General features: G+C 49.3%; 1 protein-coding gene across 1 annotated transcript in view; it reads right to left on the reverse strand.

Moving 5' to 3' along the window:
* Positions 1-18,544, reverse strand: part of GPC4 (glypican 4) — a 68,560-nt gene extending 50,016 nt beyond the window's left edge. Inside the window, exon 1 of the mRNA XM_017817377.1 lies at positions 18,376-18,544. Within this exon, the coding sequence (XP_017672866.1) occupies positions 18,376-18,544 (169 nt within the window). The remainder of the gene's footprint in view (positions 1-18,375) is intronic.
* Between the last annotated feature and the right edge of the window lie 5,331 nt (positions 18,545-23,875).

Consider the following 23,875-nt stretch of genomic DNA (forward strand, 5'->3'; position numbering starts at 1 on the left):
TTTGCCTAAGGAAAATGCTCCACAAAACGAAAGTTTTACAGAATGTAATTCCCTCAAAAGCAGCACCTGCATGTCACGATTAAAAATCAGTCTTTGGAGCCTGACACCTTCCTTTCAATTTAAAGTTTAAGGCAACACCAACACAGCAAAATCCAGGGTCTTTCATGTGAAAAACTGATCTGCAAACACATGGTTAACATATTGCCAAATTGGAGAGACACCCCGAAAGAGCGACAATGCGAACTTTTGGGACTTCAAATAAACAAATTTGAACTAATCAATCTGGAAAGTCTGTTTTCTATTTGTGGCTTTGGGTTTGCTGTTTTATGTTTCTTTCTTTGTCTTAGCTGTTTGTTTGCTTTCAATTACGCAGGCTCCTCCTTATCCTAACCTCTAAATCTCCCTGTGCCGTGCAGGCCGGGAGGCAGGCAGCAAGACACCATACTCATGGAATATCAAATGTGAGCTAGAGGATGAGCTAGGAGAGGCTCCTTCTTCAAAAGCTGCTGGTTTTGCTCTCAAATCAACTTATTTTGGTGCCTCCCCTCCAGGACAAAGGTATGGCACCAGCAGTTTGGCATCCTCTCCTCCAGAGCGGGGACTATTTGCTGTTTCACAGGTCATCAAGAGGTAGCAAGCAAAGCTTACCAGATGTGGCTTTTATCACCTCAAGTGGAACTACTATTTTCTTTATGGGAACCCTGGTTTTTAAGGTTTTATCAGATCACTGCGATTACAAAAGCTTCACTAACATGCTCAAAAGCACCTATAAAACCACTAGTTCAAGGTTTATTTGATCTAGGTGGTTTTCAACTTGGAAGAATGACTTGCAGACACAAGTAATTCATCCTGTAAGCTTTGACTGACCAGTTGCAAAGCACACTCAAACTGCGCCTGCCTCCTGAGCAAAATTCCATCAACTCACTGACCAAAAGATGTTCTTTTAAGAATATTTTTAAAAAAGAGAGAAAAAAAAAAGGGGGGGAAAGGGCTTGCAGCAAAAAGGAAGTTTCAATTACTTTGTGAAATCAAGCAGAAAAATTAAGATCCAAGCAAACTTTATTAGCTCTGACAAGCAAATGCTGATGCCTTTGTTTCCAATGTGCGCAAAACTTTTACTAAGGAGGGGTGTGTGGTTTTTCGTTTGATTTTTCCTCTTTTTAAGCCACAGAAATATGCATCTTTTTTTTTTTTTTTTTTACAAAGTGCTTTACTACAACTGGGTTTCCTAACTATATTCAAACGAAGGAACTGGCACAGAGCTATCACAAAGCAGCTGATCCTTCTCTAAGCATCCAGCAACATTTCCATGTGTCAATAGTACTTCACAATCACATTTATCTATGTAAAAACTCACATTAATAAGCCATGCCCCTGTCTGCAGAGCATGCCAAGCAGAGTAACAGTGCAGATAATGCAAGAATTTAGAGGAGTTTAAGAGACCCCAGGAAAAAAAATACACAACAGGCCAGATTTTTCAAATGTATTTTGCATCCACAGGTTTTTCTAAGCAGTTTGGCTTCTATTAAGCATTTCATAGTCAGTTTGTAGTCTGCAGTCTGGGGGGTGACTGCAGGGGTCTGTATGGGCACACAAAGAAATACTAGTCTGAAGCTTGCAATATAGGGAGCCGTGGTCCCCCTGGAAATTAATTTTTTAGAGGGCTCACAAACTAAGACAGTTTGAGACAGCTATGGTACCCACTGCCCCACTCAGCCCCTACATGGCTCCTGCTGAACAAACCATCTCCTCTGACAAAACCCCCCACTGGCTCCCAGCCCCCCCAAGGGCAGGTGGGCTGCAAGTTGGTGGAGCAGTTATTTCCACCCCCTGAATAACCAAAAAGTCTCATTTGCTTAGAAAATAAAATTCAGTCCAAGACCAGGTCCTGGGCAGACATAAATGAGACTTCAGTTATAAGTGGAAAGTTTTCCACAAGAAGTTTTCATAGCAACACGAAGACGGGTTTGGCAGCAGAGGGAAGGCAGAGCACTTGTGCTGCTCCACACTTTTCAGCTCCCTGGTTGTCCCCCCAGTTTAGCTTAGTGCAGGATGACCTTCTCGGCCCTGTCATGGGCAATGCCCTTTCCATGACAAGCCAGTTTGGGGGCAAATATTCCAACTGAAAAATTTCACTGCAGAGCAGCTTTCCAAAATAGGAGTAAGAACTACTGCCATCGCCCCAGAGATGCTTCTCCAGAGCATCACAGCCACAGCTCAGTTTTGAGGAACCCATGTTACATCTCAGTACACAGCTGCACGCTACAAACACGCACTAAAGCAGCAAGTTTCTGGCATGCTGAATTTTCCAACCTTGCCCACAAAACTACGCAGAGGCTTTCCTTGCTTCCTGGAGGACCCCAGTAATGCTGCCAACCCCTTGCTCCAGCCTTGCCTTCCCAGGAAGAAAGGTGATGCTGCTCTGCCCCACGTCCTCACTTTGCTCAAGACTGGAGAAACAATTTCCCAATTTCAGCCGGACCAGAAAGATGCACCAGTTAAAGGGGTTTCAGAAATAATTAGCTGGCATCAATCTGATGAAAAGCAGGATTTGGGAAACAAGCCCAGACGAAGGGTTCTGGGAGGGATGGCCAGCAGAGCTTGATCTCGCAGCTCTTCCACTGCAGCTGGAGGACCAAGGCACAGATGTGTGCTTGCTTCCAAGCTCAATTCCTTACTCAGTCAGAGCTCCCACAGGCTACCAGGAAATGCAGTGGGGCTCTCTGTGGCTATCAGGTCTTGGCCTGCCAGAAGAAAGGCTACATGGGAAATAAAGGAGCAATATGTGTATATGATACTGTATCAGGAAAGAAAAATAATTTAAAAAAAATCATATGCTGCTGCCTTCAGCAGGACACCACAATTTGACAGGACTTTCCAATTTTAAAGGTTAAAAAACCCACACCAGGTTATTGCAAAAGGCAGGAAGAACACACTGCTCAAAGGAGATGCCAGAACTGAAAACAAGGAGGTGGGTCAGGTTTAAATCTAAACAGGTCCACCGCACATCCATCCTAGGGCCACTGTTTATAATCAGAGAAAGGCAACTTTATACACAAAGATCACACACTAGTGATTCCTGGCTGTTCCCAGGAAGAAAAGCTGCTTTTCAGCTGAACTTTCCGAGAACTGTTCGTGTAAATAAGACAAACCTCCAAAAACACACATGGCCAAAGCTGAAGCACCACATGGAGAAAGGCAAATAAGCAGCACAACAGGAGACAGGGGAAGTCCAGTGCCAAAATCCCAAAGTGTAACTTGCCAAAGACTTTTGAAATGCCCCTGAAGTTGGGCCACCATGCACAGGGAGGGAAGAGGGAAATGGTCAGCAAAATCCTCCCTCCAGCAAGAGGCACAGGTCCAGGTTCAGTCCTCCTGAAAAAAAGGGGGACAGACCCTTTTCAGGCCCCAGAGAGGCAAGAGGCATCAACTCCACCTCTGCCTTACCCATGGCACAGGGCAGGACATCCCCCAGAGATCCCAATGGCAAGGTCACTGACTTCACCCAGGGGCATTTATTGGGAGCAGCAGCACTGGGACAGGAGTGCAGCCCCCCAGCACCAGTGACATTCAGAACCAAACCCTACACCACCCCACTCTCAACTTTATCTTCCCTTGGACAAACCACCTCAGAGCTATGACTACAGCTGAGTTTGTAAGCAAGACTTTCTGACCTGAAAAATGTGCTTTTAAGCCCTTGCCTGCTACTCCCACCAAGTGTTACTTTCCCAACAGCAGGGTATCCATTGCAGAAGCCACCCAGCTCACACAAGCACTGCACTGTGCTCTGCCAGCACAACACGACCTACGTCCGAAAACCCATCCTGCTGCTGAAACAGACTCCCAATGTATTCCCAGGTCTGGAACCACCAGCTTGCCAATGTTTGTGGAAAAGGCAAGGCTGAGTAGCTTAACCTACCCTGGAAGAAGCAAGAAGGGGGGGTGGCAGAGAGGGGAGAAAGGATTAACTGAAAATTCCACCTTCTCCTCCTCTCCAGGATGCCCTACCTATCCCACTCTCCTTGGTGCAGCTGTGAACACCAGCCTTATCTGCCAGGAGCTTCACATGGGCACTCCTCCTCCTCCTCACCACGGCATAGAAAAATCCTAACATCTTTTCAACAATTCCCAAGCCAGTTTCTGCACTGCCACCTTTGTTTGAGCAAATCCCTCCCAGGAGGGAGAGCAGCATCCCAGATGAAGGCAACTGCCCTCGGGGAGGGCAGGAGAGCACACGAGACCACTTCAGCCTTTAAAAAGGAGACCTTCCTTTTGAATTCCCTGCCCCCCTACCAAACACATTTCACAGTGCAGGCACGTGCCTTCTCACTGCTGTTCCACATAGGAACGTGGCACAGGGTCACATTTTCTTAGGTATTTTGGAAAAAGCAAGTTTGGGAGACCTCAGCCCTGGTATGGCAGAGACTGCCCACCTGCAGACCCCACTTTTGATCCCTCCTCATGCGCAGCAGCTGGGCTTGTGCAAACAGCTTTGGTGGGGTGGGAAAACAACACACTGGGCTGAAAGTACCCAATTGTATGAGGAGACAATTGCACCGAGGTTTTGCTGGCAGGCATCGAAGGGATTTATTTTGTCTTCTTAAGCACAGCCCTGAGCAACCTGGGGGGAGGATGGAGTGCAAACAGGACCTTTGCCATCCACCTCCCAGGTGGTACCATCCAAAATCCACCAGGAGCAAAGTAAACAGCTCCAGCACACGATGAGCCCCAGGGAAGGGATGGCTGATTAGAAGGATGGGATGGATTTACCAGTTGTGTTAGTCCTTCCCAAGCAGGGAGAGGGGCTCCCACCCTCCCCATAGCCACTGCTGTGCTGTCCCAGCACTCTTTGTCAGCAAAACCACTCTATAAAAAGTTTGCAACTAAAAAAAGCACAGAGAAGCGATGGGCAGTCCCTGCAGAGGGGAGGCACTAAGTGATCCAGTGATACCAAGTGATGCTGGCAGGGCTGAGACAAGGCTTTGGCGTGAGGGCTGCTGTTGGTGCGAATCTGTGTGGGCTGGGTGTCTCCAGTGGATACTGTGCTGTGACCAGAGCAGCTTCCCACCATGGGGATGAACCCATCCTGGTTCTGTCCCGATGAAAAAGGCCAAGAAGCACCCGGACAAGTGCCTGCAGCAAAGTGGCAATGGGCCATGCTGGTTCAAATCAATGTGCCTGGGGCTCAGCCAAGGAGATGATGAGGGACAGGGCAGAAAGGACACAGAGGGCAGAAAACCAGGAGCCAGCAGCTATCCCATGAGAGATCAAGTACTGGCCACCAGCCCATCAGTGGGGTGGTGTCCGCAAGCCAAGACTTACTTTCTTTTTTAAACTCTACCCACTCTTAAAAAAAAAAAAAGCTTCCCATCCTTAATCATTAAAGGGAGAGGCAGGCATAGGACAAGTGTAGCCTTCCAGCCTGGACACCCTGGGACAAAAGTCCAAGCTAACACTTAAGCCTTGAAGTTTCACTCGAGCCCCCAGGCAAGAAGATTTCCAAGACTGTCACAAGCTTAGGGACAGCCCCCCTCCTGCTCTTGTGCTATTTTCAAACAATGACATTTTTTCCAAAACAAAGTGTTTTGCAATCATTGAGCAATCCTTTCCTTTTCCAATAAAAAGTGAAATTCTCTTCATTCTCAGCCGGTTGAGACGCACAACCACAGGCACAACCACCAGCTCCAAATCCATCCACCCTGCAGACGGCCACGTCAGAACCCTCACTCCAGGCTCCCACACTGGCCTGGCACCAGGCAGGTCTTGCTGCACCACTGCTTGCAGAAGACCAGGAAAGGTTAAATTTTAACTTGAAATTCCTTCCCTAAGCTGCCTGACTCCTCTTCTGAACCTTGCTCCTGTAATTGAGGGATTTCACTTAATCTATTTAACTTTCAAGTGTGCTCCTTTTGCCATAACTTGTTTCTCCAAAAAAGAAATTACTTAATGTCTTGGAATATTTATATATATATATATAAAACTGAAAAGCCATGGAGCTGAATATGACCTATTTCTCATAGTAATATTAAGTATTTCCAGGTCCTGACAAAGGCACAGTAAAAGTAGCTCTACAGCAAAATGAAACTGAAGCCAATAAAGAGATTTGCTCTGAAAGAAATTAATATGAATCAAATCCAAGGAAGCAGATTTCATGGCACAATCCACCTATGTTAACTGCCCAGTAGTCTCACAAACTGCCAGTCCAAAGGCAACATACAGTAAAATTTACATTCTGTGGTCACTCAGACAGACATCTGGTGCAAAGGCTTGCACTTTAAAATAAAAACCCATTGAAAGCACTTCTGAAAGAACTTTGCAGTTTAAAAACAACACCTAGGAACTAAGTGGGATTGAACAATTTAATCCCTGAAGACACACATGGGCAGCCCTGGGGCTCATCCCCAGACCCAGCTGGGAGAACATGAGGGGTTAAACTTGTGGTGGGCTCATGCAGCAGGAGCATGAAGGGCCTATTTAAAAAGAAGAATCAGAAATAAGGAATTTTGCCAGTTTTTACCCCTGATAAATCCGCATTCCAGTCTGTCAGCTATCTTGTTATCCCCAGAGCTGCTGAAGTGTCTTTGGCTGTAACTATGCATGACTCCGGCTTTGAGTAATGGAAATAAAGTATGTGCATTGTGACTGCAGCGTTCCTTTCCCAACCCCAGAAAAAGAAAGGCAGAGCAGGAGGAGATCCTAGAGCAGCTCAGGAATTTTCTGCAGAGAAGTTGGAAAGCTGTTCCCACCCTACATCGGCTGCCCACCCTAGCAAACCTGCCTGGGGAGGGATGCCTACATGTTGTAAAGGAGATGCCAAGTTTTAGCCTAACACAGCAGCTCTTACTGTCTGCAATAACAAACAAATAAATACTCTTCCAGATTCACAAGTCCAGTTTAGCTGGCAATTCATACCCGGCAAACATTTGGAAGCAGTATTGTAAAATTAAACAAAGCTATCATTTACAGGAAACCCTGCCTCGAGTACAAATTATAGAGTTGTTAAGTTTATCTGGGAATGCCTTGCCCCTGAGTGCTATATAATTATTCCTAAATCTTTCAGGAAAGAATGCAAATATTTTCAAGCCATAATTCATTGACAAGGAGGAAGTCTCGTTTAACCTTTTGTGCATATTTTGATACCTAGAAATTAACCCCTACTTTCCACAACTATTTTTCAGGATCCTACTGAGCTGGCTGGGCAGCGAGTAGACCCAACCCTTGTTTTGGCAAGGTTGGCCAGGAGCACCAGCCTTGCCTGGAATCCTTGCCTCCTCCCAGACTGCTTCCACAGCAGTTTTGGGGCTGGTTTGGAGCAGCATCATGCCAGCCAGGCTGCTCCCTGCATGGAACCTTCCCGGTAAGGAAGGTTTCAGGCTGCTGAAAAGGCTGGCTGTTCTCACAGGAGTTACGGCAAAAAGAGGTATAAAGGAGCCTTTAATAAAGTGGAGGGCTGAGCTATGTGGAGTTTTCACTAGCCTGGCGCCTGCCACCAGGATCTCTGCATCCCTTTGGTGGGCTGGATTCAACAGGGCTGATACAGCCCTGAGCCCCGTCTCTTCCAGCCTCCTCTGCCCACCAAGCCACAGCTTTCCAACCAGCCTCAATTAACTCATGTTAATAAGCAGAAGCCACGTGGCCAAGAGCAGTGCCACCTTTCCCAATCCCCCACAAAAGTGTTTTGTTTTGCACAGGCAAAGACAGTCAGCTCACCCTCTGCTCAGGCCCTCCTTCCAGGAGCAGAGCCTTAATCTACCACTGGCAGCAAACTCTTTGAGGTATATAGATAGAAACAGTCTCCTGCAGCCAAACGGGGGGAACATGCATTCCCCAGGACAGGTCAGTGGCATCTGCAAAGCCACATGCACAGCTCCCCATGCTCCTAACAGCACCCCTAAGCGAGCACCCACTGCCCCATGGGGGCCCATCCTGTTCCAGATCCATGCTGTGCCCAGGGTCAGCTATACCGGGCGTGCACTGTTGGCACTTGGCTCTGCCATCGGGGCTGCTCTGAAACCCCAACACACCTGCTACTAAGCTATAAAGGAAAAAAACCCATCCAACCAAACAACACCCAACCTTACCTCTTCAAAAGGTTGCACTCAGGCTATTGTATTCTCCTCGCAGTGGCATTATTTATTCAATAAGAGCTCTGTGGTGGGTGTTATCGCCCGGTGCTCCCGGCAGCTCCCTGGCACAGCAACTGGGTGCTGTGGGAGGCAGGCACTTGCAGCCTGTTCAGCAGCATCACCCCTGTTCACAATTAGTCAGACATGGAAAGCAAACAAGCACTACATCAAGGTTAGGCTGCAGCAGCTAATCCAGTAGCTTCGTACACACAAACGATATCCATGATGCACATCAACCGTCACTGATTAGTCCTGATATGGTAGAACTGGGAGGTGAAAGGAGCTGGCTTCTTCCTCCTGGTAGAAGCAGATCACTGGATTCCCTTCCTTGCAAATAGGTAAGCCCAAGAGTTTTCAGTACAAAGATGAGCACCGCACTGAGAAATCACGCAAGGTGGATTTAAACACAGCTCCGCTAAGATGCCATGATGCTCCAAACCGCTACAGTGATGCTCCAAACCACCATCCGTGTCTTTCAGAACTTGTCCCAGCAACACAAACCCCCTTCACCTCCGCTCCTTTGCAATGACAAGTTGTGAGCTTTCTTCCATGCCTGGAGCCAGAGAAGGGAGGCCAGGTCAGGCACAGAGCCCTTGTGCTGCCTCCTCACTCCGCTGCCATGCTCAGAGAGTGGGGAGGCAGAAGCGTGTAAAACCAAACCAGCATGCGACTGCACTGGAAGAAAGCAATCTCATTATGAGAGCTAATGAAAGTGAACCACAATTATTATGTAAACAGCACTGAATCATTAGCAGACACTATCAAAGCCATTTTTCCCCCCACCGAGAAGAAAAGAGTACGGCCCTATGGCACCCTCAGTTCTGTCTCTGAGCCGAGCCAAAACTCAGGAGGAAACCTGTTTGTTTTCCTCCAGTCCAAACCAAACCAGTGGTACCACTCTGACCCCTGATCTGCACGCCGAGCATCTGCCAGCTACCTGCTCTCAATGACTCTGCCCAGGCAAGGGGGCATGGCCACTAGTGCCTCACTGTCAGGCACCCTGTGCTCCCCCAAAAACTGCCAGCCAATGCATTTTGGAAACCCTAAGGTTGGCAGGTGAGCAAAACCAATCCACCCTGCACTGCTGAGAGCAAAGGCAAAGCCCGCCTGGGTGCCCACACGTACCTGGCAAGGGAATGATTTTCCATCAGGCTTACAATTGTGCTTGTTTCTTTGATCACATACGTGCCCCGTCCTCTCATGGGAATGGGCCAAGGAAAGCCAGGGAAGGTACAGGAGGTTATTTATCCCCCTTATTGCTATCATGCAAGTCTCTCCTATCACAGGTTTCTTTCCAATAGCACCACCCACCACAACTGGGTTAAGCTACTTGCTCTTTAATCTTCCGTGGGGCAAAGTTACCTTTAATACAAACAAACAAGCCAGTTAAGAGGACACTGTCCCTTGTAAAGAGGACACTGTCAGTCAGCTGGCTGTAAAGACATTCAAACAAGATCCTCATGTTTGTAGGAGAAGCAAAAAAACTGCATTTCAGCCCAGTAAAAATCCTGGCTCAGTCTTTATGTTCCAAGAATGCTGAATCAAAACAGGCTCCACTCTTTAAAAAGAAGAGAGTACAAAGAAGCAAAAAGTTTGTATTAAAACCCATGTAATCTTTTTAAAACACCATTATTAGAACCTGTAGCACCAGCCAAGAGTGATTTATCACCTCCTGTCATCACAGCCTGCAACACAGAGCTTTTTATACCAAACTGTCAATGCTACCAAGCTAAAGCCCCAGCTCATAATTTCTTAAAGCTGGCCCTTTGCTGCCAGCAAATCCCCTAAACCCTGGGATTTGGGGGTTCGGGCACTGCTGCTCCTCCATCAGAGCCACGCAGGGCAATGTGACCCATCACTGAGCATCCAGCACAGGTTCTGCACAGTGCTTGGAAGCAGGAGGATGTTTTAAGTCAGTGGAGGTAAACAAATTGCCCAGGGTTGTTTCGGCTTCTTTCAAAAGGAAAGTCAACGGGCCGTAAAGGCTTTAACTGCACTTTTCGATGTGAGCACATCCCTGGAAGGGACGTACCTCGAGGTGCCTGGTTTTCACAGGGCAAGTGGTCAGAGCTCTCCGAAAACCAGACACCCTGACATTTGGGGTTTTCCTGTGAAGTTGTTACGCTAACACACCCCAAATCACCAGTAATTTCTAGAATAGCACTACAAACCACAAGAGGTTAAACCGACTGCACATTACTTAAACTAACCTAAGGGTGACCCCTGGAAAGGAACAGCTATTGGATGTTGTGGTTCTGTAGAAACTCAATTACCAAAGCCAATTTCCTATGAGCATTTTTAAAAAAGGAAAAAGAAGGGGAAAAAAAAAAGCAGCAACAATGCTGACAATGTGTAAGGGCCACATATTTTCACCTCCTGAAAGCTGCAGCCTCGCCTGTACAAGAACAGTTCCTATTCCCACAAAAATGTTGAAACATATTTTAAACATTTCATCATTGTTTGCTCCCATCTGAATTTGCTTAAAATCCAGACAATTCCCAACTTCTAAATTGGAAACATTAAGAGAAATACTCCTTCAAAATCGTTTGCTCAGGGCAGGTCCGTTCCCACCATCCATGTACCTTTCCAAGACCAAAATCTGCAGAGAGAGAAGTCCCTCAAAGGGAACTCTCACAACTGCAAGTCAATCAGCCACTGGTTGTGTAAGCCACAGCAAATATGAGTAGAAAGACAGGAAATGAACAGATTTTATTTTTCTACTTAAAAGATGAACAACAAAAAAAGTATTTCTAAGAGGCTTTTTGGGGAGGGGGATCAGGCAAAGCTTTACACTGGGAAAGAGGCACTACAGTCCTAATTTCACATTAAAAGCAACATCAGGTAGCCCTTAACGAAGACCAATCCCATCAATAGGTACCCACACACACATTTTTTAAGCACCATCTCCATCCTTTCAAGCATTTTGCCAGGGAGGTGATGCACTGCTACCCTTGGGGACCACCACCCCTCACCCCTCTCCCAGGCCCCACAGAGACCTGAGGGGTGATGAACTAGAAGGCTCAAACTAGTGGGGAAGACAACTGTGCTGACCATGGCCATTTTCAAACAGAAGAAAACATTCCAAGAAAACCACCAAAGGCACATCTTCATGGGGCCGAAGCCTGCCCACAGCCCACATGGCTGCCACCAGTCCCATACACCTAGAGCCTCCAACATCTTCTCATCAGGACCCCTCTTCCCAACACACTGCTTTTATCCAAGCTCCTTTCCCAGACCAGAAAGATGTAAAGAAGCAGAAAATCCTCCAGCACAAACATGGTGCTTCAGCCACAGCCTTTGCAGGACTGCACGTATTCTGCACAGGCAAAGAAAAATAGAGACGGCCCAAAATCTCTGCTAGAAAAGCAAAACAGTTTCATGAAACACTAAGGAAAGCCGGGAAGCAGGTAAAACGAGCTTCAACAAAGTAGTAATCCCTTCTAATTAAAACACTTGGCAATTAAAAAAATACAGCAGCTTTCTTCCCAAGATAAACAAACCCATGCCCATGAAGAGCACAAACTGCACCGTTCAGGGGACCAGAGGGGTTTGCCATGGGGCATCTTGGAGCACATAAGGTAATTTAGGGAGCAAGGGAAAATTTAAGAGTTTTGCTGGGCCTTGCATTGCTTAGCAATGGGAGAAGGAAGTTATCTTCATAATCTCAAAAGAAAGAGAAAGCAGGAGGAATGTGAGGAATGCAAGGAGGTTATTGCCCCGGAGACCGGGACTGGCAGCTCACTGCTCTCAGCCGGGCCCGCCGGGCGAGGAGACACACATCCTGACCTCTCTGGCTAACAAGAATTTCCTTTCCCCCCTCTCTTCCCCCCCCACCCCGCCCCAAAAAAAGGCAGAACAAAAGCAAGTCATCAGGTCCCTGAGGGTTGTTCCTCTGCTGGGAAGAGGCAAAGAATTTTGTGGCAGGATAATTCTGATGCTCCATCCTAGTCCTGCCCAAACCTGTGCAAGATGTCAAGGACTGAGTCTGTGCAACTCAACACACGTGCACATCCACAGAATTCCATGGTGAACATGGAATTCTCCCTCTACTTATCAGGGGAATGGCTGTTCCCCTGACAGGAGGTGAGAACCACATGTCTGACACCTCTCGAGAAGCACTGGCAGACCTTCTCCATCCATGCAGGTTCTGGTCTGCACAAGCCACCAGCCAACATCACAGAGTGGGCTAAGTCCACAGACATCACTGCCTCAGATAACTGGGACCCACTCAGCCTCCTGAGAGAGGTCTCAGCCCTACTGGACAGATGCTACCTCCAAGTCAGAAGATGCTTATCTGGGACCTTCTCCTAACAGAGCCATCTTATACCATCTCACACACACAGCAGCGATGCTTCATCCTGAACTTCCTTGGCTCTACAGGTATCAGTGAAATACAACGGCAGAAGGGAGATCCAGAGACCCAAACCAATCCCAGTGCCTCACTGTCATGTCGGCCTTGCTCTGCTGCTGTTTCAGTGAGAATAAAAAGCCTGTTGACATACGAAAGCCACAGAAAATCTCCCTGAAACTACAAAACAGCACTGAAAACATTGTGCAGCTCTGGCCTCCTGCACAATGTACACACGCCTATTCAGCCTCTTAAAAAACAGCTACATGTCTAAGGAAACATCTGATAATTAAGGCAATTTTAACAATAGATAATAATTTGACTATGAATTGTATGGAATGTAATGACTGCTTATTCTGGCAGAAAAAACAGAACTTTCTATGAAGTGTCTGCCAAGGAAAACGATACTCCCACTCAGCCCGGACCACTGCAAGCAGTTGCTGTTAACCACATGCTTCGCGCTGCCGGCTGCTAGGACACGGCGCGCCGCTGCAGCCGAACAAAACCCCGCGCTGCAGATTTGCAGAGGGAAAGCAGCGTCCCAGGCGAGTGGCCGGAGCCATGACTCAGCCGGGAGCCGCCAGTGCCAGCTCTTGCCAACGCTCACCGAGCCGCACGGCCGCCAGTGCCGGACGCTGGGGCGCTTGTCGGTGGCCTGTGGGCAAGTTGCACGCTGCCAGCTCCCCCCCTCCCGCTGTTTCCAGTTGCTAAATGACATTAGAAGCAGCTAAAAATACTTCAAGTGATTCTCTCATTTACTTTTCCATGCCAGCACTTGTGTTTGCCACGGGGATGTTCTCCAATGGTCACCTCTCCACCCACAGGTGGCCAGGCGATCACTCCATTAATGCATGCCAGGCAGGAGAAAACCCCCTGCCCGCCAAGGACCACTGCCTTCACTGGACAGGAATCACGGCAAACAGGTACAACTGGTGGCCAGGTCGCCCTGCACCTTCAAATGGACAGCGAGGAAGACCAGGCATTATCTGGTACTTATAACGCAGAGAGTCCAGGAGCTGCCTTGTGCAAACCAACTGCAACAAGCTCAGCAGTGCCAGACGGTACAAGTAACACCGGTCTGGACAGGATCCAGAAACCGTTTCTCAGTTGGAAGAGGCCGCATGGATGAGAAGCATATGAAAAACTAAAGGAGCGTTTGCTGAACTTGACAGGTAAAACAATGGGCTCGTTTTGGCTGGAGGAGAGTTAATTTTCTTCACAGTGGCTAGTATGGGGCTGTGTTCTGGATTTCTGCTGAACACGGGGTTGATAATATAGAGATGTTTCTGTTGTTGCCGAGCAGGGCTTACGCAGAGCCAAGGCCTTTTCTGCTTCTCGCACTGCCTTGCTGGAGAGGAAGCTGGAGGTGCATGGGAGGTTGGGAGGAGACACAACTGGGACAGGTGACCAAACTGACCAAAGGGATATTCCAGACTATATGACATCACGCTCAGTACATTAAGTGGGAGGAAGAAGAAGGAAGAGGATTAGAGTGATGACATTTGTCTTCCCAAGTAATCATCAGGTGTGATGGGGCCCTGCTCTCCTGGAGATGGCTGAACACCTGCTTGTCCATGGGAAAAAGTGGATTAATTCCTTGTTTTGCTTTGCTTACATGCACAGCTTTTGCTTTCCCTATTAAAGTGTCTTTATCTCAACCCACAAGTTTTCTGGCTTTTACCCTTCCAGTTCTCTCCCAGATCCCACTGGTGGGGGAGTGAGTGAGCAGCTGCGTGGGGCTTGGTTGCTGGCTGGGGTTAAACCACAACAAACAGCAATGCCAAAAGCAGCCTTCCTGAGACCACTGGGACAATGCACCAGCACCCACTGACAGCCATAAACACACTGGAGACAAGTGAGCAGCAGGACACTGGGGCACCCCTGGCCAAAGTTACTTTGGGCACAGTCCCACAAGTCCAAAAATCAAGGGCCAACTGATTTCCTCTGTCACAGTGAAAGAACTGCTCTCCATGGCTCTTACAAATAAATGCAGCTATTCAATTAATTTGGTTCATTCAGTTTAAACAGAGATTATACCAAGCATCTTCACTAAGATTGAACAGTGCTGCTTTGTGCCTAGCTCCCTGCAAAGACAAGTTCCAGCTTCTCTCCATGCTCCCCAGCATGGCACCTTCCACACCATTCTGTTTCCCTGCCACCACGGAGCCAGTGCCAGCAAGGGAAAGGATTACACTGCTCCAGGAACTTTCAAGTTAACTGACTACACTTTCCACCATCGGGCAAGATGGTTTTTTTCCTTTTCAGTTCAGGAAAAGAAACATCTACTTCTTCCAATTAGCAGGAAAAGGGAAGGAATTTCCGTCTGTTTAACACCTGAGGGCAAGAAGGAGCCTCTTGAAAGAAAGGTTGGGGATTTGTTTTTTAAATCACAGACACCTCCTGTGGGTCTCCGGATGCCACCACACCAGCTCACTTTGCATTTCATTCTGCAGCCCCAACGGACCAACCAGGACAAACAGCCCCTGCAGATGGTCACTCCCGGGAGTTCTGCTCCATCACCGTGACAGCCCAGAGACACATGGGATCAATAAGGAGCGACACATTCTGGGTAGTGTTTGAACAAAGTGAGCAACTACAGCCTGAAGGACCCAGACCTTCCTGAGATGTGACCTGTCCTGGGGAAACTGCTAAAAAGTCATCTTAAAAGCAGTTACAGGCTGGTGCTCTCCCCACAGCACCTACTATCCACACACTATCAAGAGTCAGGTTTCACAAACTAACCATGTAGACATCAGGTCTACGCAAGCACTGACCTCTCCAGCAACACCAGCAAGATTGCATCTCACCGCTACCACAAGCTTTGCCACACATACATCACAGGGCTGTAAGTGCAGAAGCTACTGAAGATCACTCAGGTACAAGGCAACCAAAGGGCCATGAAATGCTTCCACACAGATTCACAGCAGTAGTCTGTCTTTATACCTCCAACACCAAGGCTACATAAAAGGAAACAAATTCTAGAAGTCCCACACTACAAATAACACATTTTACACCTCTTGTCAAGCTTGCAGTGAGTTGACCAGCTGCACACTTCTTTCAGAAATGCTTAGGTACTTCAGCGAGATATAACCTGCTATTTATGCATATTCTAATTAGGTCCTAAACCTGGTCTAAACAAATATTAAGGTGAACTTCTGGGTAATTATGGACAAGGAACATAGCCTTTTAATGCCACTGAAATAGCAATGGTACAGATAAAAAGCCTGCTGGATTGGGCACTTCCTTGAAAGAAAAAGAAGTTGTACATACCAACTGCTCCAGAAGAATGTAAATGTGGCAAAAAAATCCATGCAAGATACTGCTAAACCCCAAAAGACTTCCATGCCCATCCAGTGAAGATGAGTTTCACTTGCTGTCATGTAGCCCAGTGCAGGGGCACCATCCAGCTGCTTCACTGTGACAATTCAAGGCCAACATTTTGTAGGATCAGTAATCCCTGACAGAAAAGAAGTCACTACACTTACAGAAATGAATTTGCCACAGGTTTTAGGGCACCTTTTCAGAAAGGTGCTAGAAAATTTCTGTCTCTGCACTGTGATCTAAAGCAACTCTGTAAGAGAATGCAAGAATAAAGCATAATCCATCAAACCAGTACAAAAATCTAAGAAAGGACTTGATGGACTTCAGACATGAGTTCATGCCAGAAGCAGCCACGTGTCCGCACGTCATTCCATCAGCATCACAGCCCACTGAACCCTCCCCAGCCTGTCCTCCCCCACAGTTTAGTAAGCAGAGGTGTTACCAAGCAGAAATCCAGAATTTCCACCATGATCCCAATGGGATACTTGTCCAAGGACATGGCTCGTTCCCTCACAGGCATTTATCTTGTTCTCACCGATAGCCAGGCGCCCAGGTAACAGCCTTCCCAATTCACTTACCCTCCTGATGGAAAACACACCGCTTATCACCTGGAACACCAACTGAAATCAAAGGTTTGGCAAAGTGACTCATTTTTCGAGACACACCACAGACCTTTTGCCCTGATGTCTGACCTCAGTCTCCAGCGTTATCACGGGCAGTGTTTCCCACCCAGCACACCACTGCCCTGTGCTGATCCCACAAAGGCAATGGCAGGTGAAGCTCCCTGCTCTCAGAAACTTAAACACCAGCAATGGCACTGGTGGTTACAGTCTGCATACACCAGCTGCACAGCAAAAGGGAAGATCCAGAGCCTCTAAACACAAGCCATGCCAAAACCACATGAATTCACAGGGGGAACGTGAAACTGCAGCAGGTGTAGCACCCCACTCCAGGTTTAATTTTAAGTTCAGTCACACCTGAGGTACACCACACTTTAAAGCTCTACACAGCACACCTCCTCCACACATTTCCACCACCTTCTCTGAAACACCCCAGCAGGAGCAGGATAACATTTTAAATGTAACTTTGCAAGACCTGTTGCTTTCCAAGCGAGGCCGGACACAGACTCCCTGTGCCCCTGGAACAGTGACTTAACCCAGCCAATATTTTCAGTGTGTCATTGCAGAAAGCCCTTCTTTTGTCAAATAATCTTACCTTGCTCATCACATTTCTCTGGCCTCTTATTTCAAAAGCACAGGGTCAAACAGACAACAGCTTTAGAGCTTCAAATGGAAGCCCTGTCAGCATGATCTACTCCTGACATTCTCCAAAGCTCACCAAGTCATCTTAAACAATATATAAAATAAGGACTAGGTCAAACCTTCCCAATACTGGACTTATGAGGAAGCCTGCTCACGTCCTGATCCTACACCGATGAGAGCTGGACTCAAATCAAATTCAAGACTATTTATTAGAGACCATTTTACAAAGCAGGGAGGGTGGAGAGAGTATTTTAACTGCAACCAGTCAGACGTTTCTCATTAAAATATTTCTTGGAGAAGTAAACGGGCCTGCAATTTTATTCAAACAGATGTAGGCTAAAAGCATATCATTAGTCTGACAATATAAAAGCACAAGCGACTGAAATTATTTTAATTTTGTCAGTGAAAAGGATAATGTATGCATATCTGGAGGGCACACCAATGGTAAAGATTACCCCCAGCTTCTATCTGAGCCGTCTAAAGGTATTTACTTGAGGTCTGTCTGTGTTGTGACAGTGTCCCAGACCGAAATGAATGCCTCCAACACTCCACATTTTTGAGCCATTCAGTCATGCATTTTTGTTATTGTTGAAAGTAGTGCGAAATTGCAGTGCATGAGCTGGAGTCCTTGGTGGTCTCCGAGGATTCCAGCTAAAAAGGCACTTCCTTTGTTCCGCGGAGAATGCGGTCCAGTAGGTCATTCAGAAGGGGAAATAAAAGCAGCGGCCCTGGGAGGGAGATGAAGGATGAAACAAAAAGAATAAAATGTTTTGGGTGTGAGCACATTAGCTACCATTTCCTACTGCTGCCGGCTGCGATCACTCCCGTCCCCGGGATGTGCGAGTACCTCGGGACGAAGGTGGAGGGAAGGAAGAAAGAAAGAAAAAGAAAGGAAGAAAAAAAAAACCAAACAAACAAAAAAAGGGAGCCATGTCTCGGTCCCTCCGTCAGCAGCCGCCGGGCACCGGGGCGGGACGGGCCGCCCGCTCCCCGCCGGGGCGAACAGCGGCCCAAGGGCAGGAGCGCCCGCCCCGCCGCCGCCGAGCCGGGAGCGGGGCCGGCAACAGGCGCGGTCCCGCCGCGCTCCGGCACGGCCCGGCCGGGGGGCGCCGGGACCCACCGCGCGGGATGGGCGCCGAGCTCCGGGCAGCCGAGCCGAGCCGAGCGGGGCAGCACGCCCCGAGCCGAGCTCCGGGCCCCGCGCTGGAGGGGGAGCCGGGCCGGGGGGAGCCGCGCCGAGGGTTGCCCGGCGCTCACCCCGCGCTCCGCGGGGCCGGGCCGGGCGCGCACAAAGGCGGCAGCAACGATCGAGACTCACCGCTGATCTCGTGGCTGGGCGCCTCGCTCTGGCTGAAGCCCTTGGCGGCGTAGAGCCTCCGCACTTCGGAGCAACTTTTGGCGCGGGGCTCGGCGGCCAGCAGCAGCGGCAGGCTGAGGGCGGCCAGCGCGCACAGGACGGGCGGCAGGCAGCCGCGCCGCCCCGGCATCGTGCGGGCGGGCAGGGGCCGCCGGGGCCGGGCGAGCGCGCCCCGAGGCTGCAGCCGGCGCTCCGCCGAGCCTGCCCCGCCGCGCCGCGCAGCAGCCGCGCCCGCTGCCCCGCGCCCCGCTCCGCTGCGGCTCCGCTCCGCTGGCCCGACGTGCGGCGGCGCTCCGCGAACTTGGCCCGGCAGGAAGCACATGGGGTGGTGGTGGTGGTGGAGGAGGAGGTGGAGGAGGAGGAGGTGGAGGGAGGCGGGGAGGGCGGCAGCCAAGCAGGATCGCGCAGGGCCGGGACAAGCCTCTGCAGCCCCCGGGAAAATCAGGAGCTGGGATCCGCCCGCCCAGCGAGGCGGAGCGGAGCCTGGGGCTGCCCGCCCTCCCGCGGACAGGGCGGGCTGTGCCCGCAGCCCCGGACGGGGGACCCCGAGCACCCCCATCCCGGCCGCCTCCCGGAGCCGGGGCTGAGCTCCTCCGCCTCGGGAGTTCCCACCTGGCACCCACGCTCCCACTCACCCCAGCTCCGAAGTGCCCCGCCAGGGGAAAGAAAGATTTCCCGGAGTGGCTGGAAGGGCTGGCTTGGCTGTGCCTCCTGGACTGGAGCTGTAGATGGTTCAGCTCTGCCCCAGGTTTAATAGGTTCACTAAGCTGATGAATTTTGACATCGTTGTGACAGGTTTGAACTATGTGCGCAAAAGACTTGTCAAAACCAACTTTTTTTTCACCAATCTTCTATTTCCAAGACTTTAGCAGGACAGAGGCCTCACAAGCACATACACCAAAGTCCTCCAGTCACTCTGCTTTGTACCCCAGGCCCTGTACACAGACATGTGCATAGATGTAAACAAGCCCTGCTGAACCCTTGAACCCTTGGACCAGAGTCCAACAATTGCTCCTTGCTTCTGTTTACTGAAAATCACATAAATCATACTGCAAGAATGACAAGCACCATCATAATTTCAGGGGCTGCGATGTCACTTAGAGGGGCTTTCTCCTTGTTTGGCATGGTCAGGTCTCGGTGTCCTTGTCCCCTGGGTGCGGGTGGTGTGCAGGGAGCTCTGCCCTGCTGCAGCATCCATGTCTGTGCCCAGTGCTGTGTCTCAACCCAGAGCCATTTGCCCCAGGACAATGTAGTGGCCTGGTGATAGCATCATTTAAGAAACAGAAATGTGCAGTGGTTTACGATACAATACGCTCCTTTGTTGTCCTCATTTCTCTCATTGCTGCACTGGGGAAGGACAGGCTGAAACAAGAGCAAAGGAAGTTGCCAGCTTCATCCCCTTGCTCCCAGGCTTTTGCCACCGAAACTCCAGGTGGGTCGAGAGGAAAAGCCCCTTTGTTCAATTCCCCAGTGAGAGCAAAGCACAGCCATGCTGTCCTGCCAAGCACTTCTCCTGGGAACAAGATGCTCATCCAGTTCTGAGCTTTCCAGCGGTGACGCTGGCAGCTCACCACAGCCCTAGGGCAGCACAGGCTGCTGCAGTTGAGGAATCACACCAAAAGCAGGGGAAAACCACATTACCACAGCCTGGCCTGCGCCAGCCATGATGGAAAGGCTGCTGCTGTGGCAGGACTTCCCTCTGCAGGGAGCATCCCCTGACTGCACAGCAAATGGGCCACACCATCCCCATGGCAAAAAAATTGAGTTTGCCTTATCATGGTTTAAAATGTCTCCAAAAACAAATCCAGCCATCCCAGTGGAAAGGGGTGTAGGGACCTCAGTCACCTTGCCATCCGCTGGGGCCACTCACACTAAGCTGGTGAGACAAGCCAGGCCAGAAGTTCTCATGAAGTTATAAAGTGTCCTGAGAGAGAATAATCCTCTAGGATCTGGCCCTGCAATGTATGACTGAGTTCTGGTTTTCAAAGCACTACCTCACCCTCCCAGCCTTTATTTGAAGAGACAATGTGAATTTTAAAGAGAACTCAGCAGGGAGCACTGCATTTTTTATTCCAAAGTGAGAGAGAAAACGAGAGTGAGAATGTCTGTGGGGTTAGAGACAGCTTGCCATTTGTTGTTTCTCATAATCCCATACCTCGGCGGGATTTAAGAAACCTCCTGAAAAACACGAAGGGTTTTGTCAAATACTTGCTCAAGTAGTTAAATCAAAGGCTGCAGCAAAACAATGGAACTGCCTGAAATTTTTCATGAAAAACTCTTTTTCTTTTTTCTTTTTTTTTTTTAGGAACAGAAAAGTAGCCTCTCTCAAAAGAGAAATTTTTCTCTGAGTTTTTTGCTTTCTCCAGCATTTTTGCACATCTGGCAGACCCTCCCCAGCCTCCTCATCCCAAACCGCTCGAGCGATTTCCCTTCTCCACTTCTCTCTGTTTCCCAGGAGAGAAAGACAGAGAAAAGCAAAGGGAAAAACTTGTCATTTAGTTTTAAAAAGACTGAAAACTTCTGACTTCCCACGACCCCCAAACCCCTCTTTTCTCTCCTTTAGTTTCTGCCCCCAGACTGTGTTTCTTTTCCAGCCCCAGAAGATATTTCAAGGCCTGCTGTGGTGATGCAGGATGCTCCTCGATCCTAGGGATCATGTCCCCATTCCTACCTGGCAGAGGGCCCTTCTCATGCTGCCTTCAAGGCTCTCAGAGCCATTTTGGGTGTGCCCACTCACAATCAGCTCTGAGTCTCCTCTGTTGTTTGGTGGATCCCAATGTGTCACTAAGAGCAGTGTGGGCACCCCTGGCTGGGCAGAGCAGCAGCAGCGAGGACCTGCTGGCACAGCCATCACTGGCCCTGGCACAGGAGACGGAGACAAGGTGACATCACCCGCATTGCGTCTGCCCAGAGCCTCTTCCAGCGTATGCCACGGGCCTTGCACAACTTGGCATTTCAAATTTCCGCCATCTCATTCAGTGGAAAAGTTGCAGTGCTGCCAGCTTTTCGGAGAGAAGGAAGGGCAGAGAAGGAGAAGCCAGAGGAGACACATTTCTCCACAGTTGCTCTTCACTTTTCTCTGATGTGCTGCCTCTCCTCTGCAGCTCAGACCTCCAGTGGTACTGCTGCTGCCTGAACCTTCATCCACACAGCAAAGTTGTGTTGGTTTAATTAAGACTACTTTGAATCTGCTCTAGAGGGATCAGCACAAACCCTTCCTGGGGGGTGTGGTTAAAACACTACAAATCTAATTGGTATCAACTGATACCAATTATATCACATCAGTGATATACCAGCTTGCATTAAAAACTAATACAAATAATTGCCATCTGCACAGGATTCCCTGGATCAATTGTAACTTAAAGTTGGTGGGAATGGAGCAGTCCTCTAGCACTGGCAAATCTTGGCAGCAGAAAGGAATCCCAAGCCCAGCCACAGGACCAATTACATTCAAAAATCCCTCTGAGGTCCTATGAGTGCTTAAGCTTTTGGGTTGATTTAATTCTGGTCCTGGCCAGAGGTCTGCCACAGCCCTGCAGTGTTTCCAGTTGTCTGTCAGGGAGTTTACTAGGGGGTTGTACTTGGATAAAGATTTCAGATGTAGCCCTTTAGGAAAACCTGGCTGAATGCTATCCGTGGCCTGGCTATCATTAAGGATGATTAAGTCCTACTCTCTGGTAGGAAAGTCTGAGCCACAAGAAGGTTAGAAAGTGTTGAAAGGGAACTGGACAGGCACGTCTTCCCAGCTCAATCTCATCAGCAGGAGATGGCTCGTTGTAAACCCGAACCAGGCGCGTTTCTGCAGTGGAGCAGCCAGGCTGGAATGAGGGACGCTCGAGTGGAAACAGTCTCCTTTGATAAAACCCCAGATACCACAAATTTGGGGGTGTTTAATCCAGGGCATCTGTCACGAGGATAGGGGATTCCACTAGTTGCAAACTGAATCTGATTTTTGAATGTCAACAGCCAGATATTTTAGGGTGAGCAGATCCAGTGTTTCAGCATGGACTGATGTCTCCATTTATTTTTATCACTTATTTTTATCCAAGGGCTCCTTGACCCCATCCAGTGAACAGAAACCTCCCACAGTAACTGCTTGGCTCTGGGGTAAGGGGTGGGTTAGCTCCTTATTGCCTTCTGCAGGTGGGCCAATGCCAGCAGAGTTCAAGGTGCTGTGCACACTGAGGTGAGATGGAAAAGTGCTAAAAGGACATGGAGGATCAGGCCAGGCATGCAGTGAGGCTGCTGCCAGGGTGTCACTCACCTTCCCGTGTCCAAACCAGCATGCAGTGCACTGGGCTTGCTGTGCAGAGTTCAACACCACCTCCATTTTACGGAACGCAAGAGTTTGTCTCTCCCCTAGCAGGACAAGAAGTCATCCCAGCTCTGTCCCCAGGCACCACAGGAGGAGACCTGGGGACGTACAGCTCTGAAGGGCACAGGAATGCACACACTTTCACAGATTTTCATGCCTGCACTTCCTAGCTCTCCCAAAAATGAATGTGTGGCAGATGGCTCTGACGTGTAGCACACTCACACCCAGCAGATAAAAATATTCCCCAACAGATTCCTGGCAAATGAATGTCAATCACCATTGCTCCAGAGCCGGCCATGGCTTTCTCTCCTCCCCATTCCCCCATTTGGGGGTGCAGACGGGGTCCCCAGGCCAGTGTCTCCCCAGTGGCCACCACACGGCTCACTAGACTGATGCTGACAGCTGGGCTGGCATCCTGGATCCACACTGACTCACCTGCACCCCTTCCACAGCCCAGCATTCCTGGGGACACATCCCCATCCTACCTGACCCTGGTGGCCTTATGTCTGGCTGCCGCCAAGGAGTATGGGAGGTGAGATGGGACCTTGTGTCTGCCTTACCCAGGCCTTTCTCAACGTGAATTACAGCCATGATGTTTAATTCTCCACCCACATCTTCCTATGGACATGAAGTGGGGTGGAAGTGGGGAGTGCATGGAGTGCAGGGGCGAGGGTGGAGGGGAAGCAGTGGTTCAGGGCAGGGGAGAAGATGAATAGCACAATTCAAGGATGACAGGAAAAAAGCCCACAGCTCATTCTTGCATTTCCATCCAGTCCAAACAGCATCCCATCCCTGCTCAGCCCTCCCTTGGACACTTTAGCTATATTTACAGCAGGTATCACTGCCTGGGCTGATTTTTTTTGCTTTTATTCCCCTTTTAAGAGTTGGTTCAATGCCAGTGTCAGCCTGAGACAGGGTGGGTGCTGGCAGAGCAGGGGCAGAGCAAGGTTTGTGGGTGCTGTGAGCAGTGGCAGGGCCAGCCCACATGCTCCAGAATGTGCAGCCTCCTGGTCCACAGATAAGCTTGTCACCCAGCTGGGGGGGTCACAAAACCCCAGAGCTGCAGAGATTAGGACTGGAAAAAGCTTCAGACAACTGATGCCTCCCTCCCTGGCCCAACAGGACCGACCTCAAGCTGTCCTCTCC

This window comes from Lepidothrix coronata, unplaced genomic scaffold (assembly GCF_001604755.1).
Source record: "Lepidothrix coronata isolate B3197 unplaced genomic scaffold, Lepidothrix_coronata-1.0 Scaffold2, whole genome shotgun sequence".
NCBI classification, from domain to species: Eukaryota; Metazoa; Chordata; class Aves; order Passeriformes; family Pipridae; genus Lepidothrix; species Lepidothrix coronata.